The following is an 18,692-nucleotide window of genomic DNA, read 5'->3' as shown; positions in this document are numbered from 1 at the left end:
AATTAACGGACCTGCTGTGACCTGCACTGTACATTTACAGCCAGACTGAAACGTAGCGCTCATGTTTTCCTCTGCTCCGCTCATTTTCACCGTCGCCTACTGCCGCCTGTCACGTAGCTGTCATTTGAAGAATGAGCCGAGGACACTCGAGAGCGCTACCGCGCTGCACAGTGAGCGGGTCAAAATCATCAAAGTGAGTTATGCATTGACTTTATTGATCATGTGAAAGTTTAGTAGCAGCAGTCACTCAGTCAACAGCTGCCTGTCTGTGCCAAACAGGGAAAACCACGTGTCTCCGTTGTGTGCACCGCACAGACGGTCCGGAGCTGCACTTCCGGAGTGACCTGCTGTTGAATACATCTAACTCTACAACGAGTACTTCGAGATTTCAAACATGTTTATTTACATGTCCCCTCTGTTTTTTAAACATTTATTTTATTGAACTTTTGATATTTTTGTTATTTTTTTATTATTCCACAATTCCGAGTTCCGCCTTTTTCGTTCCATCAACATTACGTTATCAGTTAACCTCTAGATAATCGATTATTGACATTTGTGAATTGATTGATAATCGTCCAAGTCCGCATCGCGATGCATCTAAAAATCAATGTAATATCAAATAACATCTCTCTCTCTCGCTCTGTGTTTCTCTTCAAAATGCTAAAGTGGGTTTCCAAATATACTGTGACAGGTGCAGATATTACCTAGCTGGCCTGCCCCAGTAACGTAATTTGTTGAAAATACTGTATTAAAAGTTGTTGCAATATTTAGGCCTATAATTTGTAAATATTACACCTTCGACCAAGTTTATTGTCTTCTAACCAGTATGAACTGAACCGTGGATGGGGTGTATTGTATTGTATTGTTACACCCCTAATATCCATGTCCTATTTTATTATGTATGTTTTGCTCCGCAAGGCAGCAAAGATGGAAGGACAGTTCGTCCTCCTCATCTGGCTGAAAGACATCGTAAACCATTTCTGGTGGTGTTGTAAGAAAGCTGACACAACCAAGAAGTTTTTAGTTAGCACGTCATTTTCAAAATATTTTTTCTTTTAAGCAAGTTAATTAATTTCCATATGAAGGATCCTTTTATAGTGCTCTTCTGTTTTCCACAGGCACTGTGGGTTGGCATCATTCACCATGTCTGTGACGTTCACACCTGGACTAATGGAAGGTGTCAACATGGAAGGCACCTGAAAGAAACACGTGGAAAGGCGTGGATCATGAAAGACTCCAGGTGCCACAAAGCTTTAGTTGACATCGTGTTCAGTAAACGTTGGCTGAAGGATGTGCATAAATACCTGCGCTTCAGGTACCGTGTGACTACATGTTTCACACAGCTGTAAATAATGACTATTTGTGCTTTTTAAAATGTATTTTATATATATATGCGTACAGTTGCAGGAATAAGTCTGTGAACCCTTTGGAATTACCTGGATTTCTGCATAAATTGATCATAAAATGTGATCTGATCTTTAGTTATTTAATTGTTGTTATGTTTTTATTGAACACACCGTGTAAACATTCAAAGTGCAGAAAAAGGTGTGTGAACCATAGGATTTAATAACTCTTGAGGTCATGTCCCAGTTGGGTTGAGGTCAGGCCAGAAGGCATATTGTCTTCTACAGAACAGGCCGATATTGAAAGCTGTTATGTGTGTGGGCTATAATACCTTTTTCTGAATGGATTATGTTACAAAATAAGCCTTAGACTACAGTCTTAACAGAACATCTAAACAATTGCACATCAATAAACATTTGCTGGTAGAAGGTGCAACTTTTTCAGACATCTGTAAACAGAGTCAGAGAGCATAATCTGCCATAAAAACTACTTTCAATAGATTATACTCACATCTAGTTTATTCCTTAACTAGCACTCTTTAATTCTAACCAAAGCTATAAGAAACCATTTCTCAACTACTCACTTCTATTTCTAAAACATGCCGTCTATGATACAGTGACCTGCTGTTGAATACATCTAACTCTACAACGAGTACTTTGAGATTTTAACAAACAACAGCAATATAACACACATTACATACAATAAACGGGCACTAAGGATCAAAGCAGAAGCTGTGGCATCCAAAGTCATGAGTCATGAGAAGTGTACACACACACTTGTTACAACAGTAGTAATAATAATTTATCACATAACCACATTCAGCACCCTACCATCAACAAGGGTATAGGTCTTACTGGAAAAAAAACATTTACTCCTTTAGTCCAGCTAGTTATCAATCCACCCCTTTACATCCATATTGTTATTTTCAAGAAGATTGTAGAAAGTATTCCATATTTTCCAAAACTTGTCAAGCTCATTTGTTGTTATGTAACAGTGTTTATCTGAATTCCATAAATAGGCAATACATCGTTTGGCTTCTAAAAAACATATTCAATGAAGACCTGATTTTGTTTGAGTTTATAAAGCCCTCTGGGTAGAGGTTTAATAAGCACATTTTAGGACTAAGGGGAACTTCCTCACCAATGATCTGGCTCGCCAGATCCAACACTTGCCTCCAGAATGACCGTATTCCCACATTCCCACACAATGAAATAAAGTTCCTTTTTGATCCTTACATTTAACACGAGTATCGGGTATTTTAGAATTAAAGTGGTGCAACTTAGCTGGGGTTATGTATAGTCTAGTTATCAATTTATATTGCAATATTTTATAGTTCGTATTTATGGTTTGGATTTGAGCTAGAAGACAGGCTTTCAACCATTCCTCCTGTTAAATTTTCATGCAAATCTGTTCTCCATGCTTGTAATAAGCTTTGCGATGACTCGTTCGACTTGCTAACAAATAGTTTATACACTAATGAAACCTGTCCCCTGGAGTGTACGAACTTCAAAGTGTAGTCTTCCAGGGAGTTTTTCTGTTTGGACAGGATGAAGCTTCTGATTTGTAAATATTTAAATAAATGTTTTGAGTCTTCAAATGACATAAGAACCTTATTTTCAACATAGCGGTCAGCTACCTTAGCTATTTCCCGAGATGCCCAGATTCTAAATCCTGGGTATGTTTGACCAGGATGAAAGTCATCATTACTAAAAATCTGGGAAAATTTAGATAATTTAGTTATTTCTCCCAGATGATTAGTTTCCGCTTGTCCAGAGTACATAAAGATTCAAAGGAATGTTTATTAAGCGGGATTCTATTGAAACCCAAGCTGGAGGATGGTTTCTCTCAAAATAGAACATCCCTGCGCTAATTTGAGCTGCCCAGTAGTACCACTCAAGATTTGGTAGTTGTAATTCACCTATCATATGGAAGATACAATAGGGATAGCCTGAGTCTAGGATTCTTATTGTTCCATGTAAAATTTGAAAAAAGCTTTTTAAGTGTACGAAAGTGGAGGAGCAAGTGGGATGGATTGGTAGATTGGAAGAGATAGAGAAATTTAAGTACAATTTCCAAATAATTATTTGTCCAATCATCAAAGGGTAAATTATTGCACCTATTAATAAGCTGTGGAACATTGTCTGCCAGTGGGTTGTAGTTATATGTTTTTATTCCATTGGTAGTAAGGGGGATCTTAACACCTAAGTAGGTGAAACCATCACGTGAGACCATAAAGGGAGTATGAATTGGAGGGTTCAGTCTCTCCTTTTCATCCATAAATAATATTTCAGATTTGGTGTAATTAATTCTGTATCCTGCAAAGGAGCCAAAGTTGTCTATTAAGTCAAGTAAAGCTTGTGAAGACTGTTTCAGCAAAACAGAATTACATCATCGGCAAACAAGGCTGTATGGTGTTCCTTATTCTCTATCCTTATGCCTTTAAAGATGGAATTATTACAAACAGCCATGGCAAATGGCTCAATCGCCAGTGTTAACAACAATGGAGACAGGGGGCCGCCCTGTCTAGTACCCCTGCACAGTTTAAAAGGTTCTGAGAGCAGTCCATTTGTTAAAACTATAGCCTGGGTCAGACTGCTCAATACGCCAGGCTAATAGCTTACTAGCCTTTCCCCCTTGCTCATAACAAGACTGCTTCAGTTTCAGCAAGCTTTTGGCTGTTGTACTTACAGATAAAACATTATATTTAGCTCTAAGTTCATTACGCTTTTTAAATTACCACTGAGAAGGGTGTGTGAAATATTCAACTTCTGTTCCTTTTATTGTTTTCTCTAGTTGTTCCATCTCCAACCTCCAAAATTTGTGTTTAGAGCTCGTGAAACTTCAAAATCATCTGGCCTCTCAGGAATGCTTTAAATACTTCCCATTGTATAGAAGCCGAAGTTTGAGTTGTATTTATTAAAAAATAATCATTGATTTGTTTTCAAATAAACTCCATAAATTCTGGGTTGGGGCGTACAGGGCCAGGCACAGGAGATCGCGGAGCGACCGGGCACAGCCCGGATGGTCGGTGATCGTTCCCTCTGGCTGGATGAAGCATGATCTACTGGCAGTTATTTGCATCTGGGTCATTCCAGCATACTGTAGCTGTTCCTGCTGGGATTTCCCAAAGCAGGTTTTCAGGTGTGCAATCCCAAGTGCAATCTTGGGCAGGATGGGCAACTACTTCTTGGGACGCACTGAATGAAACAAAACAAGGTTTTTACGCAGTGGCTGCTTTCCCTCCTGACTCTCCATGGCAGACACCATTAAAACACAAAACCCTCATTTAAATACTGCCACCTCCATTGTGTTTGCTCCTGTTGTCATCTACGCAATAATTCTTAGTTGATCGGCCATAACAGGTGCTACAATTTTTGAATGCACATGCAATTTAGTACTCTTTATTTGTGATGTTAGTAAATCTGGCCCATTGTGTAGCCTATTATACTCAGAGGTAGGTACTTTGCTGCCCATCAGTTGGACAGTCTTTAACCAGTCCTGAAACAGATTACCTGTACTGCAATTAGATTACACCATTCGCTAGTCAGTGACCAGTGCTGCGCACTTGCTTCTGCGATCCAAGCATCAGATTTCAGCCCGTGCACAAACTTCTATTCACTTCTATTGCCGTGACAAAGATATGCCGTCTTCCCCCGACTGTCACCAGTAGTTTAGCTAGGTGGACTATTCCGTAACGTAGGTCAGGGATGGAGAGGGAAGCCAGTTCATTCTTTGCTGAGTCAAAAGCTTTTCTCCGTTTAAGCAGATCCGCAGAAATGTCGGGGGAGAACATAACCTTCTAATCGTCGATAAGCAGCTTTCTTTGATCCTGGTAGCTTTCATAATTCATACCTTGTCTGCGTAGTTTAGGAACTTCATCAGCACCACTCTGGTTTGCACCACAGTCCGTTGATTCCCATCCTTGTTGTCCATGTCCATCCCATTCTGCCGAGTTGATGTGCTCTTTCAATTTGTGCTGGTCCCGGAAAGTTGTATTCACCATGCATGTCAGGAATCCACTTCTCCAAAAAAGCAAACGTCACCTCCTTCTGTTGACTTCGGCAGACCCACCAAGCTGAGGTTTGAGCGGCGGGCTCTATTTTGCAAGTCGTCCACTTTAACACTAGTTCTTCCATAGCCGCCTTCATTGTAGTGGTCCGTGTTATCAGTGAGGCCATGTTGTCCTCATCGGTGCAAATTCTGTCCTCCGCTTCAGGCATTTGGCCAGCCAGTGCAACTCACCCTGCACACTCTGGATAGCGTCAAAAAGCCCATCAAATCTTGATAAGAAGTCTTCTTTCAATGTATGGATGCCGTCAAGAATTTTTCCGGAGCTAGCCATATCGTCTGGAAGTCTAGTAGTCGATTTTGCAGGTTTGGCTGACGGTCTTGTAGGCATTAATACGGTATCTTGTCTTTACAGACATCTAGTAACTGTTCATCAATTCCTTGAGGCTATCTGGCCACTATTGAGTTTCACACGGGTGAGAGAAGTCAGTTTTATCATTTCTGACACATCGACTGTAACTAGAGACAAGCAGGTCACAGATATATTTATAATATGTTTAACACTATAGTTAACCTCTCATTACATTACATAAGCGCTCTGCCACTGATAAACATGGCATTAGCTTTGTGGCTAATCTAATTTAGTAACGGGCAGCATTAGCTGCTGTTTGTGAATATTCAGAAGTGAACTAGGGAGAAATGAGAGGACCGTTCACTAGAACTGCCACTGGTACACTACTGAACTTCACAAAATTAAATCCCGCAAGCATCAACTGGAAAGACTACAAAAAAACTGGCTAAACAGTTAACCTTCACGCATACACAGACTACCTTCACCAATACAAAAACGCTCTCAACTTCACCACTTTCCCTGTCCCCCCACCCGCCCCCACCTATTCACACTCTCAGTCACTGTCTTGTTTCTCATCTCTGTTCCCTATAGAACTGTCACAATTCGCCACAAAAATGAATTAACTCCAACTGCAGCTTAGACGTCATCCCATCATCCCTAATCAAGAACTGCTTTCCTTCACCCCACTCATCATCAAAATCATTAATTCATCCCTGACATCTGGATCAGTCCCCACAACACTTAAAGTTGCAGCTGTAGCCACCATCCTCGAAAAACCTGGTCTCAACCCCATCATGTCCAATTTCTGACCTATCTCCTCTTCCTATCCTGGAACGTGTTATCGCTACTCAAATTCACACCCACCTCACCACTAACAATCAGTTCCTCAAAGTAATCAATGTCCTCCTCCTTTTCCCCTGACTTCGGTCACCTCACCATCCTAATCATGCTCGACCTCACTGCAGCCTTCGACACCATCAACCACTCCACTCTTCTCTCCCGATTGGAAACTTACTCCAATATTACGGGCACCGCACTCTTCTGGCTCCGCTTTTACCTCACCAACAGACAACAGTTCATCAACATCAATAACTGCACCTCCTCCACTGCTCTGTCACAAGGTGTCCCCCAAGGTTCGGTGCTTGTTCCACTCCTGTTTATTACATCCTGCCACTCAGAAATACCATATGGTATCCACTTCCACTGCTACGCCGATGACATCCAAATCTATATCTCCACCAAATCCATCATCACAGTTACATCTGCTACTCTGACCAACTGCCTCACCGACACACAAACCTGGATGCAAACCAACTTCTTACAACTCAATTACAATAAATCTGACATGATCATCATCGGCCCCAAATCACTCACAAAAAAAACACCAACAACTTCAGCCTTTCCATCAACTACTCCACCCTGTCTCCATCCCCACACATCCGCAACCTTGGAGTCATCTTTGACAGCAACCTCACTTTTGAACACCACATCAACCATGTCACCAGGACTGCCTTCTTTCACCTCAAAAACATTACCCATTTCCATCCATCACTGACCTTCTCTGCTGCCGAAACCCTGATCCACGCCTTCATTACATCCAGAATTGACTACTGCAATAGCATCCTTTATGGTTCACCTGCCAAAGCCCTAAATAAACTTCAATATATCCAAAACTCCACTGCCTGGCTCCTCAGTCTGGCAGGGGTGTTAACTTACAGTAGTCCTCAACACAGCGGACTACCAGGACAAGGTCAACACACTACTAATGGACAGAAACACATATGAGACACTGAGGTGAGACCCAACCAGTGGATACAAGAAAAAGGTTATAGAATGTCTACAACAGCTACAAAAAGAAAACACCATCACCTGTGACCGTATTACTGTTTGTATGCTGGAGAAGCCATTCCTTGCATATATGGACTACCCAAGATACACAAAGAAGGAGCCCCACTTGGGCCTATTATTAGCAGCATTAACTCAGACACCTACAACATTGCCAAACACACATCTACCATTTTAGCCCCTTTGGTGGGTAACACACCTCACCACATCCAAAACTCCATTGACTTTGTAAACAAAGTTCGAGGACTGAAACTGGACCCAGGTGAAACCATGGTATCCTATGATGTGACTTCTTTGTTCACCTGCATCCTCACCATGGAGGCAGAAACCGTAAGGAAACGGCTACTACAAGACAGCACCCTGGACAATAGAACTAACCTCAGCCCTGACCAGATCTTTAAATTACTCTACCTCTGTCTACACACCACCTATTTCCAGTACAACGGATGATGCTACAGACAGATGCATTCCAGTATCCCCTGTTGTGGCTTAGAGCAAAGCCCTCAACTCATTCAGAGGAACGGCACTGAGCCACTGGTACTGATATGTGGATGACAACCCAGGAAGTGCAAGCCTTCACAGAACACATCCACTCCGTGGACAGTAACATCAAGTTCACACGAGAAGATGTCCACAACAACAGTTTGGCCTCCCTGGACTGTGCGGTACACATTGAAGAGGACAGGAGCCTGCAAATTGGGGTTTAGAGGAAACCCACACACAGACCAATACTTCCCATCACCCACTGGAGCATAAGCTAGCTTGTTGGCTGCACATCCATGTAGGGCTAGGCGATATGGCCAAAAATGTTATCACGAGAAGAAGTTTCATATATTTCGATATCGATAATTATCATGATAAATATGAAATCGTTACTACTTTCGTGTTTTAAAGGATGATTTTTGCTCCTGAGTGAAAGTTAAAGAAACCTGATTGTTAATTGTGTTTAAACTCTTCTTTATGGTCAACACTTGAGGCCAAACAGTTGATCGCTTCTCCAATCTGAGGTAGAACATTCAGAACAATTAAGATAAAATCTTTGGCAACAAATATATATAAATAAAATGAAGTAAAAGCAAATAAAATGTTGCCAAATTATGACCCTACCATCTTAATGTTGCAGCTGAAATCGAGACTCATCAGACCAGGCCACTTTTTCCAATCTTCTATTGTCCAATTTTGGTGAGCCTGTGTGAATCGTAGCCTCAGTTTCCTGTTCTTAGCTGACTGGATTGGCACCCGGTGTGGTCTTCTGCTGCTGCAGCCTATCTGCTTCAAGGTTCGAAGTGTTGTGTGTTCAGAGATGGTATTCTGCATTCCTTGGTTGTAACAAGTGCTTATTTGAGTTGCTGTTGCCTTTCTGTCGTCTTGAAACAGTCTGCCCATTCTCCTCTGACCTCTGACATCAACAAGGCATTTTCGTCCACATCACTGCCGCTCACTGGATATTTTCTCTTTTTCCGACACTTCTCTGTAAACCCTAGAGATGGTTGTGCGTGAAAATCCCAGTAGATCAGCAGTTTCTGAAATACTCATACCATCCCGTCTGGCACCAACAACCATACCACGTTCAAAGTCACTTAAATCCCCTTTCTTCCCCATTCTGATGCTCAGTTTGAACTTCAGCAAGTTGTCTTGATCACATCTAAAAATACATTGAGTTGTTGCCATGTGATTGGCTGATCAGCTGTTTGTGTTAAAAAGGAATAGAACAGTGGTACCTAAAAAGTGGCATGTGTAATTATTATTATTATTTTTTTTTGTTCAATCAGATCAACTGCAGGCCTAGAGGCATTCCACAACCATATATTGATGTATACCAGCAAGCGCTTCACCTTCAGTCCCCCAGTTCATGAGGCAAGAGTTCTGCTTGCTGCTCTGGACTATAACTTCCACCGGAACCGACAAACATTAAAAACAGCAGAAGGCAAAGAGATGTACGTTTTTAACTTGTAATATCCCCATTTACATTCAATATTTTGTATGAAAGTGATTATTTATTTTTTTGTGCACTCAAGGTTATCAGTTGTTATAATGACTTACTAATATTAAATGGTTGAAAATTTGTGTAATTACAGTTTCAGAAGGCTGCACAGGAAAAACTGCAGAAGTTACAACTTATATGCCCTGAAATTTGAAAAAACCTACTCCTACATCTCTGAGCTGCAAGCAAGGATTGTAAAGAGGAGAATCACAAGTGGAGTGGGGATGCCTAGAATTAAGACAGGTAAGACTTTGTTTACCTCCAGGCCTGAAGTTGATGGTGACTTGATGTCATCCTGCTGTCATCATCAGATCAGACAGCACTTTCTGGAGGGCTGTTAACATCAACAAGTTGGTAATTTAATTAGGAAGACTTGTTGAGACAAAAGGGTGCAAATTATACTACACTTATACTAACACTTTTAAAGACTCCTTCACTACTTGCCTTGGATGGTACCATCTGGTTACATGTGTTCTTGACCTGTATCCTAAGATTTAGTATGGGAACTCCATCTCTCACATTATAGATGAGTTATGATACATTATCTATCAATTTTCTAGAAAATGGCTGCCAACAATTTTTGCTGTGTTTTTCAGTGTTGCCTGCAGATGTCCAGCAGCTGTTGGTGATTAAAGAAGAGGTTCCCCCTGAGTGGAGCCCCAGTCTGGACCAGGAGGACCCAGAGCCCCTACACATAAAAGAAGAACAGGAGGAACTCTGGATCAGTCAGGAGGGAGAGCAGCTTAATGGGCTGGAGGAGGCTGATATCACCAGGTTCCCATTCACTGCTGTTACTGTGAAGAGTGAAGATGAGGAAGAGAAACCTCAGTCTCCACAGCTTCATCAAAGCCAAACTGAGGACAACAGAGAGGCAGAGCCTTCAGCCAGCAGCTCAGCTACGCAGATAAAAACAGAAACTGATGGAGTATCAGAACCTGCTGGGAACCTTGATCCAGATAGTCATTTACAACCAGATACTGATGAAAAAGCTTCAGACACTGAAGTCAGTGATAATGACTGGCAAGAACCTTTGTCAGATTCTGAAGCTGAAACTGAAGACAGTGACAATGGTTGGAAGGAGACCAGAGCACCTGAGTCAGGTGTAAATGCTCTGAAATATAAGGAACCTGTAAGTGATGCAGGATGTAAGGCTGGGAAAGAATCATTTAGCTGCTCAGAGTGTGGTAAACAATATCACTACAAGAGGTCTCTTCAGAGACACATGAAGTGTCATTCAGAAAAAAGGTCCTCCAGCCGTCTGGTTAATAAAAAATATTTCAGAGTGAAGGAAAATGTAGATTCACAGATGGGAGTCCACACAGGAGTGAAACGATTTAGCTGTGATGTTTGTGGTAAAAGATTTACCCAGAGCTCAAGTCTTAAGACACACATAAAAGTGCACACAGGAGAGAAACCATTTATCTGTGATGTTTGTGGTAAAAGATTTAACCAGCAGAAAAACCGTAAGACACACATGAGAGTCCACACAGGAGAGAAACCATTTAGCTGTAATGTTTGTGGTAAAAGATTTACCCAGAGCTCAAGTCTTAAGACCCACATGAGAGTCCACACTGGAGAGAAACCATTTATCTGTGATGTTTGTGGTCAAAGATTTACCCAGAGCTCAAGTCTTAAGATCCACAAGAGAGTCCACACAGGAGACAAACCATTTAGCTGTGATGTTTGTGGTAAAAGATTCAACCAGCACACACATCTTAAGACACACATAAGAGTCCACACAGGAGAGAAACCATTTGGCTGTGAGGTTTGTGGTAAAAGCTTTAACAGGGAGCCATATCTGAAGAGACATATAATAGTCCACACAGCGTAGAAACTGTTCAGTTGAAGGGTTTGTTGTGAAAGATTACATTGGTAAGAAACAGCAGTTTTCGTTCTTTGTTTCATTTTTTGTTTTTCCTCATGTCGTGGTCTTTAACAAATATTTTGCTTACGTAGACTGACTGAATGGCTCTGTGTGGTAAGTAAACGAAATACCACATTTACCACCAGATATAAAACAGACTAATGAACACACATTTCTCATGGCTTGTTGTGGCTGAATCCAAATGGACAAATTGTGTCTGTCAACACTTGAAAGCTGCAAAGATTCAAAGATGTACCTTTTGAGCTCCACTACCTGTCTACCACAAACATGTCATGTCACCTGTTTTATTGTAGTTGTCTGCGCGCTCTCATAACAGGGGTGTGTTCGGCCATGCAGACAGTTTTTCACAATGGCTCCTGCTCCGTATTTTTCTCCGGAAGAAAGTACATTCATAGTGACACGATATGCTGCTTGCTGTGGGACTCGGCCATATTATCTGCCACGGGAAATTTCACATGCCATCGCTGTTGCTGTTTACATTCTTGTTACCCAAACAACAAACTATGGGTAACAAAGGACATCGAGGACATCCTAAATGCAGAGAGCGAGGCTTTCAGGGACGGCAATGGGGAGGAGGTGAGGGCCATTCAGGGGGACCTGAAGGTGAGGGAAGCTAAGGAGAAGTACAGGAGGAAGCTGGAACACAAACTCCAGCAGAACAACATGAGGGAGGTCTGGAGTGGCATGAGGAACATCACTGGCAGCAGAGGAGTTGAAGGCAGCTTGGACAGGGCCAACAAACTTAAAGGAGAGCTCCGGGCAATTCTCCCGTGGGAACTAAGTTGTTGCTGGAAAAAGGTAAAGGTATTACTGCACATCTCTCCTCAAGCCGTGTGCCCAAATGGCAGGATAAATAAAGTTTACATTACCTCTACAGTGGTTGCACCCCTCTTCGTCCACGGAATGGCATTTTTCTTCAACCGGCCCCGCTGTGTTGTGTCTGTGTAGTCATCCTTGTCAAAGTGTTCGCTGCAAATGCGGTAATCTTTAGCGCGTAGTACTTGTATGGGAGTTTGCACATCGAGTTGAAGTAGAACTAGCCACAACTGCAGAATCTCGAGGTCATGGAAAGGAAGACGATGGAAATTTAAGTTCTTGTATTTTCGCATTCTGTTGCCACAATTCGGAACGGCACAAACGCGAACCATTTCTTCTTCACTTGTGAGCAACTCCGATCTTCACACACTACGCTCCTCCCACCTGCACACTGCTATTTACCTTTTTCCGGCAACAACTGATTTCCCACGGGCCCTCAGCACGAGACTACAGCTAGCCGTCTGAAACGCTATTTAGGTGAATTTAAACAATGGCTAAACGCATCTTGTTGCCATGTAAGGCCCCTGTTCATGTTGGACAGACATTTTAATTGCATTTTGTGCCTGTTAAGAGGCACAAAGACACTCTTGACCCCCATAACACCCCCATAACTGCCGTTATAGCTGAGTGGGAGCTCTGGGCATTAGCTGTAGCAGCTCCACGTTGCAAGCACCAATCCGTATTTATTTTTGTTTTTTTTTTGTTTTTTTTTCTAAAGACAGTACTCACAAAGGTATAACGATCAAGATTAACTTGACGATTGAACTTGATTAACTAAGCATGAGTGGCCAAAGGGTCCCTGTGCTGTGGTAGACATCTTGCCTCGTTCCTGTGCCAAAGACGCCACGTCCCAGTGGCTCCAAGGACTACAGACCTGTGGCACTGATCTCCCACATCATGAAGACCCTGGAGAAACTGGTTCTGGATCAGCTGCGGCCATGGTCAGACCTCTCCTGGACCCCCTCCAGTTCGCCTACCAGCCCCGACTGGGAGTTGAGGACGCCATCATCTTCCTGCTCAACCGCATCTACGCACACCTGGACAAGCCGACGAGCACTGTGAGGGTCATGTTGTATGACTTCTCCATTGCTTTCAACACCATCCGGCCGGCCCTGCTGGGTGAGAAGCTGACAGCGATGCAGGTGGTGCTCCCCTCATGTCCTGGATTGTTGATTGTTGATCACAGTATGTGCGCCTGCAACACTGTGTGTCAGACAGCGTGGTCAGCAACACCGGGGCCAACCATCTGCAGCTCAACATCACAAAGACTAAGGAGCTGGTTGTGGATCTAAGGAGAGCAAAGACATCGGTGACTCCTGTTTCCAGCCAGGGGGTCCCTGTGGACCTTGTGGAGGATTACAAATACCTGGGAGTGCATATTGACAATAAACTGGATTGGGCTAAGAACACTCAAGCCCTCTAAAGAAGGGGACAGAGATGTCCCTATTTTCTGAGGAGGCTGAGGTCCTTCAACATCTGCAGGACGATTCTGAGGATGTTTTATGAGTATGTGGTGGCCAGTGCTATCCTGTTTGCTGTTGCATGCTGGGGCGGCAGGCTGAGGATAGCGGATGCTAACAGACTCCACAAACTGATCCGCAAGGCCCGTGACGTTGTGGGGGTGGAGCTGGACTCTCTGTAGGTGGTGTCAGCGAGGAGGATGCTGTCCAAAGTACATGTCATCTTGGACAATGTCTCCCACCCATTCCATGACGTGCTGCTCAAACACAGGAGCACTTACAGTGCAAGACTTATTCCCCCAAAATGCACCACAGAACGCCACAGGAAGTCATTCCTGCCTGTGGCCATCAAACTTTATAACTCCTCCCTCTAAGTGTCTAACACACGGACACTTAGAAACCTGGACATTATTATCTGTTTTTTGCAATAATGACTGCTTAAATACTTAATATGCAATACTCTGCTGCTACTATTTATTCATTATTACTGTTCACCATAACAAGTCCTTTAATTATGTAAATACTGTACTATAACAATTCCTTTAACAATGTAAAAATTTAACATATCCACACTCCTGTATATTTTCTTTTCTTTTATATTTTTACTCTGATACTTATATACTTCTTATATACCAACTTTCTGTCTTTATTTATTTATATTCCTTTTGCCTTTTGTGCAATGTGTGCAACTGTGACACAGAATTTTCCCTCAGGGATCAATAAAGTATTTCTGATTCTGATGCTGAAGGCTAAATATAACACCGTGGTGGCCCATTAAGTAAACTTGTATTTATCTAAACAGTGTTTTTGTTATAATTTTCTATTTTGTATTTTATGGACTTATCTTAAGCATATTACGCCATAACAGATATCTGTTGAATAAAAAATGGAGCCGGGGTAATAAAAGTAATAAACTTGAATATTTTCTGATGTTACTGTCAGACAAAAATAGTGTGTGGGCGGGGGGGTTCAAGGAACCACATCGCTTCATTTTGTAAATTGGGCTTTTTCAGAAGAAGACAGTCTTTTTTGTGACTTTAATATCTAGTTAATTTTATTTTTATCTCCCACCCTGTGTGTTTTTTGGACCCATAAAACAGTAACCTCATCAGCTGAACTCAGATGATCTCCTTTTCACTAGTAGTGACACTGCTGGCATCAACTAGTTGGACTTCTGTCGAATTAGGTCAGTCACTTTAAAGGGATGAATATTTATGCAATCATCTTCTTTACATTGTTGGGGTTTTTTTTGCCAAAAAAGCCAAATTATATTGACCACTATTTCATGTATAAAATAACAAAAGGCTGGACCATCCAAGCATGGTGAATACTTTTTATATGCATTGTATGTCTGTTTTTACAATGCAGATAAGATTGATTGTGCTGACAGCAATGACACAACAACATACTGTAGGTCTGAGATGGATGTAAGAGAAAAAAACAAACTGCAAATCATCCATCCATCCATCGTCAACCGCTTATCCTGCGTACAGGGTCGCAGGGGGCTGGAGCCAATCCCAGCTGACATCGGGCGAAAGGCGGGGTACACCCTGGACAGGTCCACTGCAAATCAGTTCATTTTAAATTAGCTTTTTGTATAAGATCCAATCAATATTCAGACAAAGTGGTCATCTGAGTGGTCAAAGTGGTCATCTGACAAACTGGATTGTGTTTTTACAAAGTGTAAAGGCCTGGACATACTTGCTTTTAACTATGCGTTCGCGTACGCAAGATGGCTGCCACACGTATCATGCGTTGATTTGGAGCGTAAGTTGTGCACGTCTCCAGAATTTAACGCTAGGCGTCAACGAGATGCAATTCAGCACATGACCATGGGGGCAGTATGGTGATCTGACCGGCAGGTCAGCAGCAGTTAGTGCGTTCGAGATTACTGTTGACTTTCACCGACTTGATAAAGCGCGATGGTGTTTCTATGTTCCGGTACCACTGTGTTGAGTTTCTTTGCCTCTGTTTTGAGTAGCCACTGTTGTTGTTGTTGTCAGCAATGGCGGATTATCTTTGAGTTGGACCTGATCAATGTTGAACAGCAGCTCCTCTACTGAAATGACTACAACGCAGAAATGAGAGAAGGCATCAGAGAAGATGATATGTACGACCATTGAACCGGTTGAGGCAGATGGAGGGTGAGTTTTCTGTGCTGGTACGGCCACTGAGAGACATTGACAAGGAAATGCATTTCATATATTTTCTGATGTCTGCAGTTAGATTCAATGATTTGGTTCGTCGTGTGCAGCCATTGATCGCATCAGTCTACGCACAGTATGCCTGTGGACATCAAACAGAGACTGGCAGTCACCGTTTGAATTTTAGCTTTAGGTGGAAGCCAGCAGGCCGTAGCAGCTAGCTACAAACTGTTGTCAGGCACAGTGTCTTCCATAATGACGGAGGTCTGTAAAGCATTGTGGGAAGCACCCCCCGACACACACACACACCCTCTCCATCTCAGAGAGGGATGTCAACAGACTGTTCAAGAGGCAGAAACCCCGCAAAGCAGCTGGGCCGGACTCTGTCTCCCCATCCACCCTGAAGCACTGGGCTGATGGTCACACTTTTAACACCTCACTGGACACAAGCCATGTGCCAGCCTGCTCCAAAGCCACCACCATCATCCCTGTCCCCAAAACACCAAGGACCACTGGACTAAATGACTACAGACCCGTCACCCTGACATCTGTGGTAATGAAGTCTTTTGAATGCCTTGTGTTGTTCCACCTTAAATCCATTACTGACCCACTTCTGGACCCTCTGCAGTTCGCCTATAGAGCCAACAGGTCTGTAGATGATACAGTAAACGTTGCATAGTTTTTTGAGTTTTTTAAATGAAACGTACACTGAAAAATGGAACAGAAACAACAACTATCATTGAACTTCAAGTCAGATGACTTAGAGGTGTTGGTACCGTCCATTGATTCACATAGGCTAACGCTCAACTGAGATTACAGATGGGGAGTGGGCTAAATTAGCGGATAGTCTCATAACACCTGCATCCAGCGGAGTGTTGATACTGTAAGAAAATAAGTCCTTTTACAGTGATATGATGAAAAAGGCAACTGTTGTGTCCAAAGAGCAGAGGAAAACCGGTGGTAGCTCGTCCTGTGCTCCCTCACTGATAGGCAGAAACCTGTACTCTTCTCAGGAAAGTTAATAATGAAGGTAAAAAAAATTATAATAATATAGGCTGCGGGCTAACGTCATCATGTTTTTCATGTATTTCTTGAATTTAACAATCTCCTTCTATCAAAGACTTGCATTTGGATACTTTTTTACATCAAGCCTTTGCATTATGTTACATAATGAGACATTATCTAGCGTTACATTGCCTACAGCCTTTCTACTAACGAGGGTTTTGTCATCAAACACATCAGTAGAATCAATTAATAAATTCAGCCTGTTGACATTTTGTTGATTTTGTAAAAACAAGGAAAGAGCAGCCACGTGAAGCTGGGAAAAAATGTCTCTGACTCCAGGACCATCAGCACCGGTTCCCCTCAAGACTGCGTTCTTTCCCTTCAGCTCTTCTCCCAATACACCTACAGCTGCACCTCCAGTCACCAGTCTGTCAAGCTCCTGAAGTTTGCAGATGACACCACCCTCATTGGGCTCATCTCTGGTGGGGATGAGTCCGCCTACAGGTGTCGCCACTGTGGACTCCTTCCGCTTCCTGGGTACCATCATCTCCCAGGATGTACGTCCTGCGGCAGCTGAAGAAGTTCAGCCTGCCAAATACAGTGATGGTGCACTTCTACATCGCCATCATTGAGTCCATCCTCACCTGCTCCATCACCATCTGGTACGCTGCTGCTACTACCAGGGACAAAGGCAGGTTGCCGCGCATCATTCGCTCTGCAGAGAAGGTGATTGGCTGCAATCTTCCATCTCTTCAGGATCTGCACACCACCAGGACTCTGAGGCGAGCAGGAAAGATTGCTGCTGTGACCTCCCACCCTGGACACAAATCGTTTCAGACTCTCCCCTCTGGCAGGAGGCTGCGGTTCATCAGGACCAAAACCTCTCACCACAACAATAGCTTCTTCCCGTCTGCAGCTAGCCTTAATTAACAAGGCCCGGGTCCCCCACTGACTCTTCCCCCTTTCAAATAATGCAAATGTCTCAGCACATGTAAATACTATTTAATTTAATTTAATATCATGCACAAACCTGGCATTTTGCACATATTTTTTGTTATTTGTTATTCTTTATTTTTATATTTTGCCAAATATATAATTATGTCCACTATATCCTTTCCCGTTGCACAAACCCAGAATAATGCACATGTAAATATCTTCCATGTTGTTCTTTCTCTGCAAATAGTTGTATTATTTTTCTCTTTTCTTTTATTATTCTTATACAACTTGCATTTGTTTATTCTATAGTATATATTTCTACATTTATTTATTTCAACTGTATGTTTGTCTAAGTGTAGCACCTTATCACCAAAGCAAATTCATTGTACGTGTAAAATACTACTTGGCAATAAAGCGCTTTATGATTCTTCTTTATGAAGTTTTAATTTTATTATTACAGTTTTTTTTCCTACAAATTAACAAAACATTCTATCTGATTTAGCTCCATAAGATAACCGATGGGTTCAGATTTACATTTCGTCCGATGCGTTCCGCCTCTTTTGCGCTCCACACGGACCTGCATGCAACCAAAGCCCGCTGCAACGTGATTGGTCAATACTCCCCGGACTACAGGCGGAAACCGGAACCTTCCTCTCCTGCAGACCCTGCATCCATGTGCAGATGGTAGAAAACAGACGGAGGAGAAGAAAGAAGATGAGATGAGTTTGAAGTGTTTGCTGGCTAACCGAGAAGCCAACATTTTGACAAATGGAGGATCGTACGTGTTATTTAGCAGAAGAAAAAGCGACGGAGCGAAAAGAGGAAGAAGTGAAACTAAATGTGGACAGACGACGGCAGAAAACAATGATCAACATCGGTGCGGCCTTCCCCAAATGGAAATCTCTGATGAGGG

The 18,692-nt window shown here is 42.5% G+C and overlaps 1 protein-coding gene across 3 annotated transcripts in view; it reads left to right on the top strand.

Moving 5' to 3' along the window:
• Window positions 1–6: 6 nt before the first annotated feature.
• LOC123982838 (zinc finger protein 62 homolog) overlaps window positions 7–18,692 on the top strand; it is a 44,055-nt gene continuing 25,369 nt past the window's right edge. Inside the window, exons 1-4 of one of the 3 annotated variants that reach the window (XM_046068722.1) lie at window positions 7–1,240; window positions 9,322–9,486; window positions 9,628–9,776; window positions 10,130–10,404. In XM_046068722.1, the coding sequence (XP_045924678.1) occupies window positions 1,080–1,240; window positions 9,322–9,486; window positions 9,628–9,776; window positions 10,130–10,404 (750 nt within the window). In that variant the 5' untranslated portion in view covers window positions 7–1,079. Of the gene's footprint in view, window positions 1,316–9,321; window positions 9,487–9,627; window positions 9,777–10,129; window positions 11,570–18,692 lie in introns of those variants that run through there. The other 2 variants (XM_046068721.1, XM_046068725.1) reach the window with 2 other exon arrangements.

The sequence above is a fragment of the Micropterus dolomieu genome, linkage group LG14 (assembly GCF_021292245.1).
Source record: "Micropterus dolomieu isolate WLL.071019.BEF.003 ecotype Adirondacks linkage group LG14, ASM2129224v1, whole genome shotgun sequence".
NCBI classification, from domain to species: domain Eukaryota; kingdom Metazoa; phylum Chordata; class Actinopteri; order Centrarchiformes; family Centrarchidae; genus Micropterus; species Micropterus dolomieu.
The sequence above is the reverse complement of the archived record's forward strand: the minus strand, read 5'-3'. Positions and strand labels throughout refer to the sequence as shown.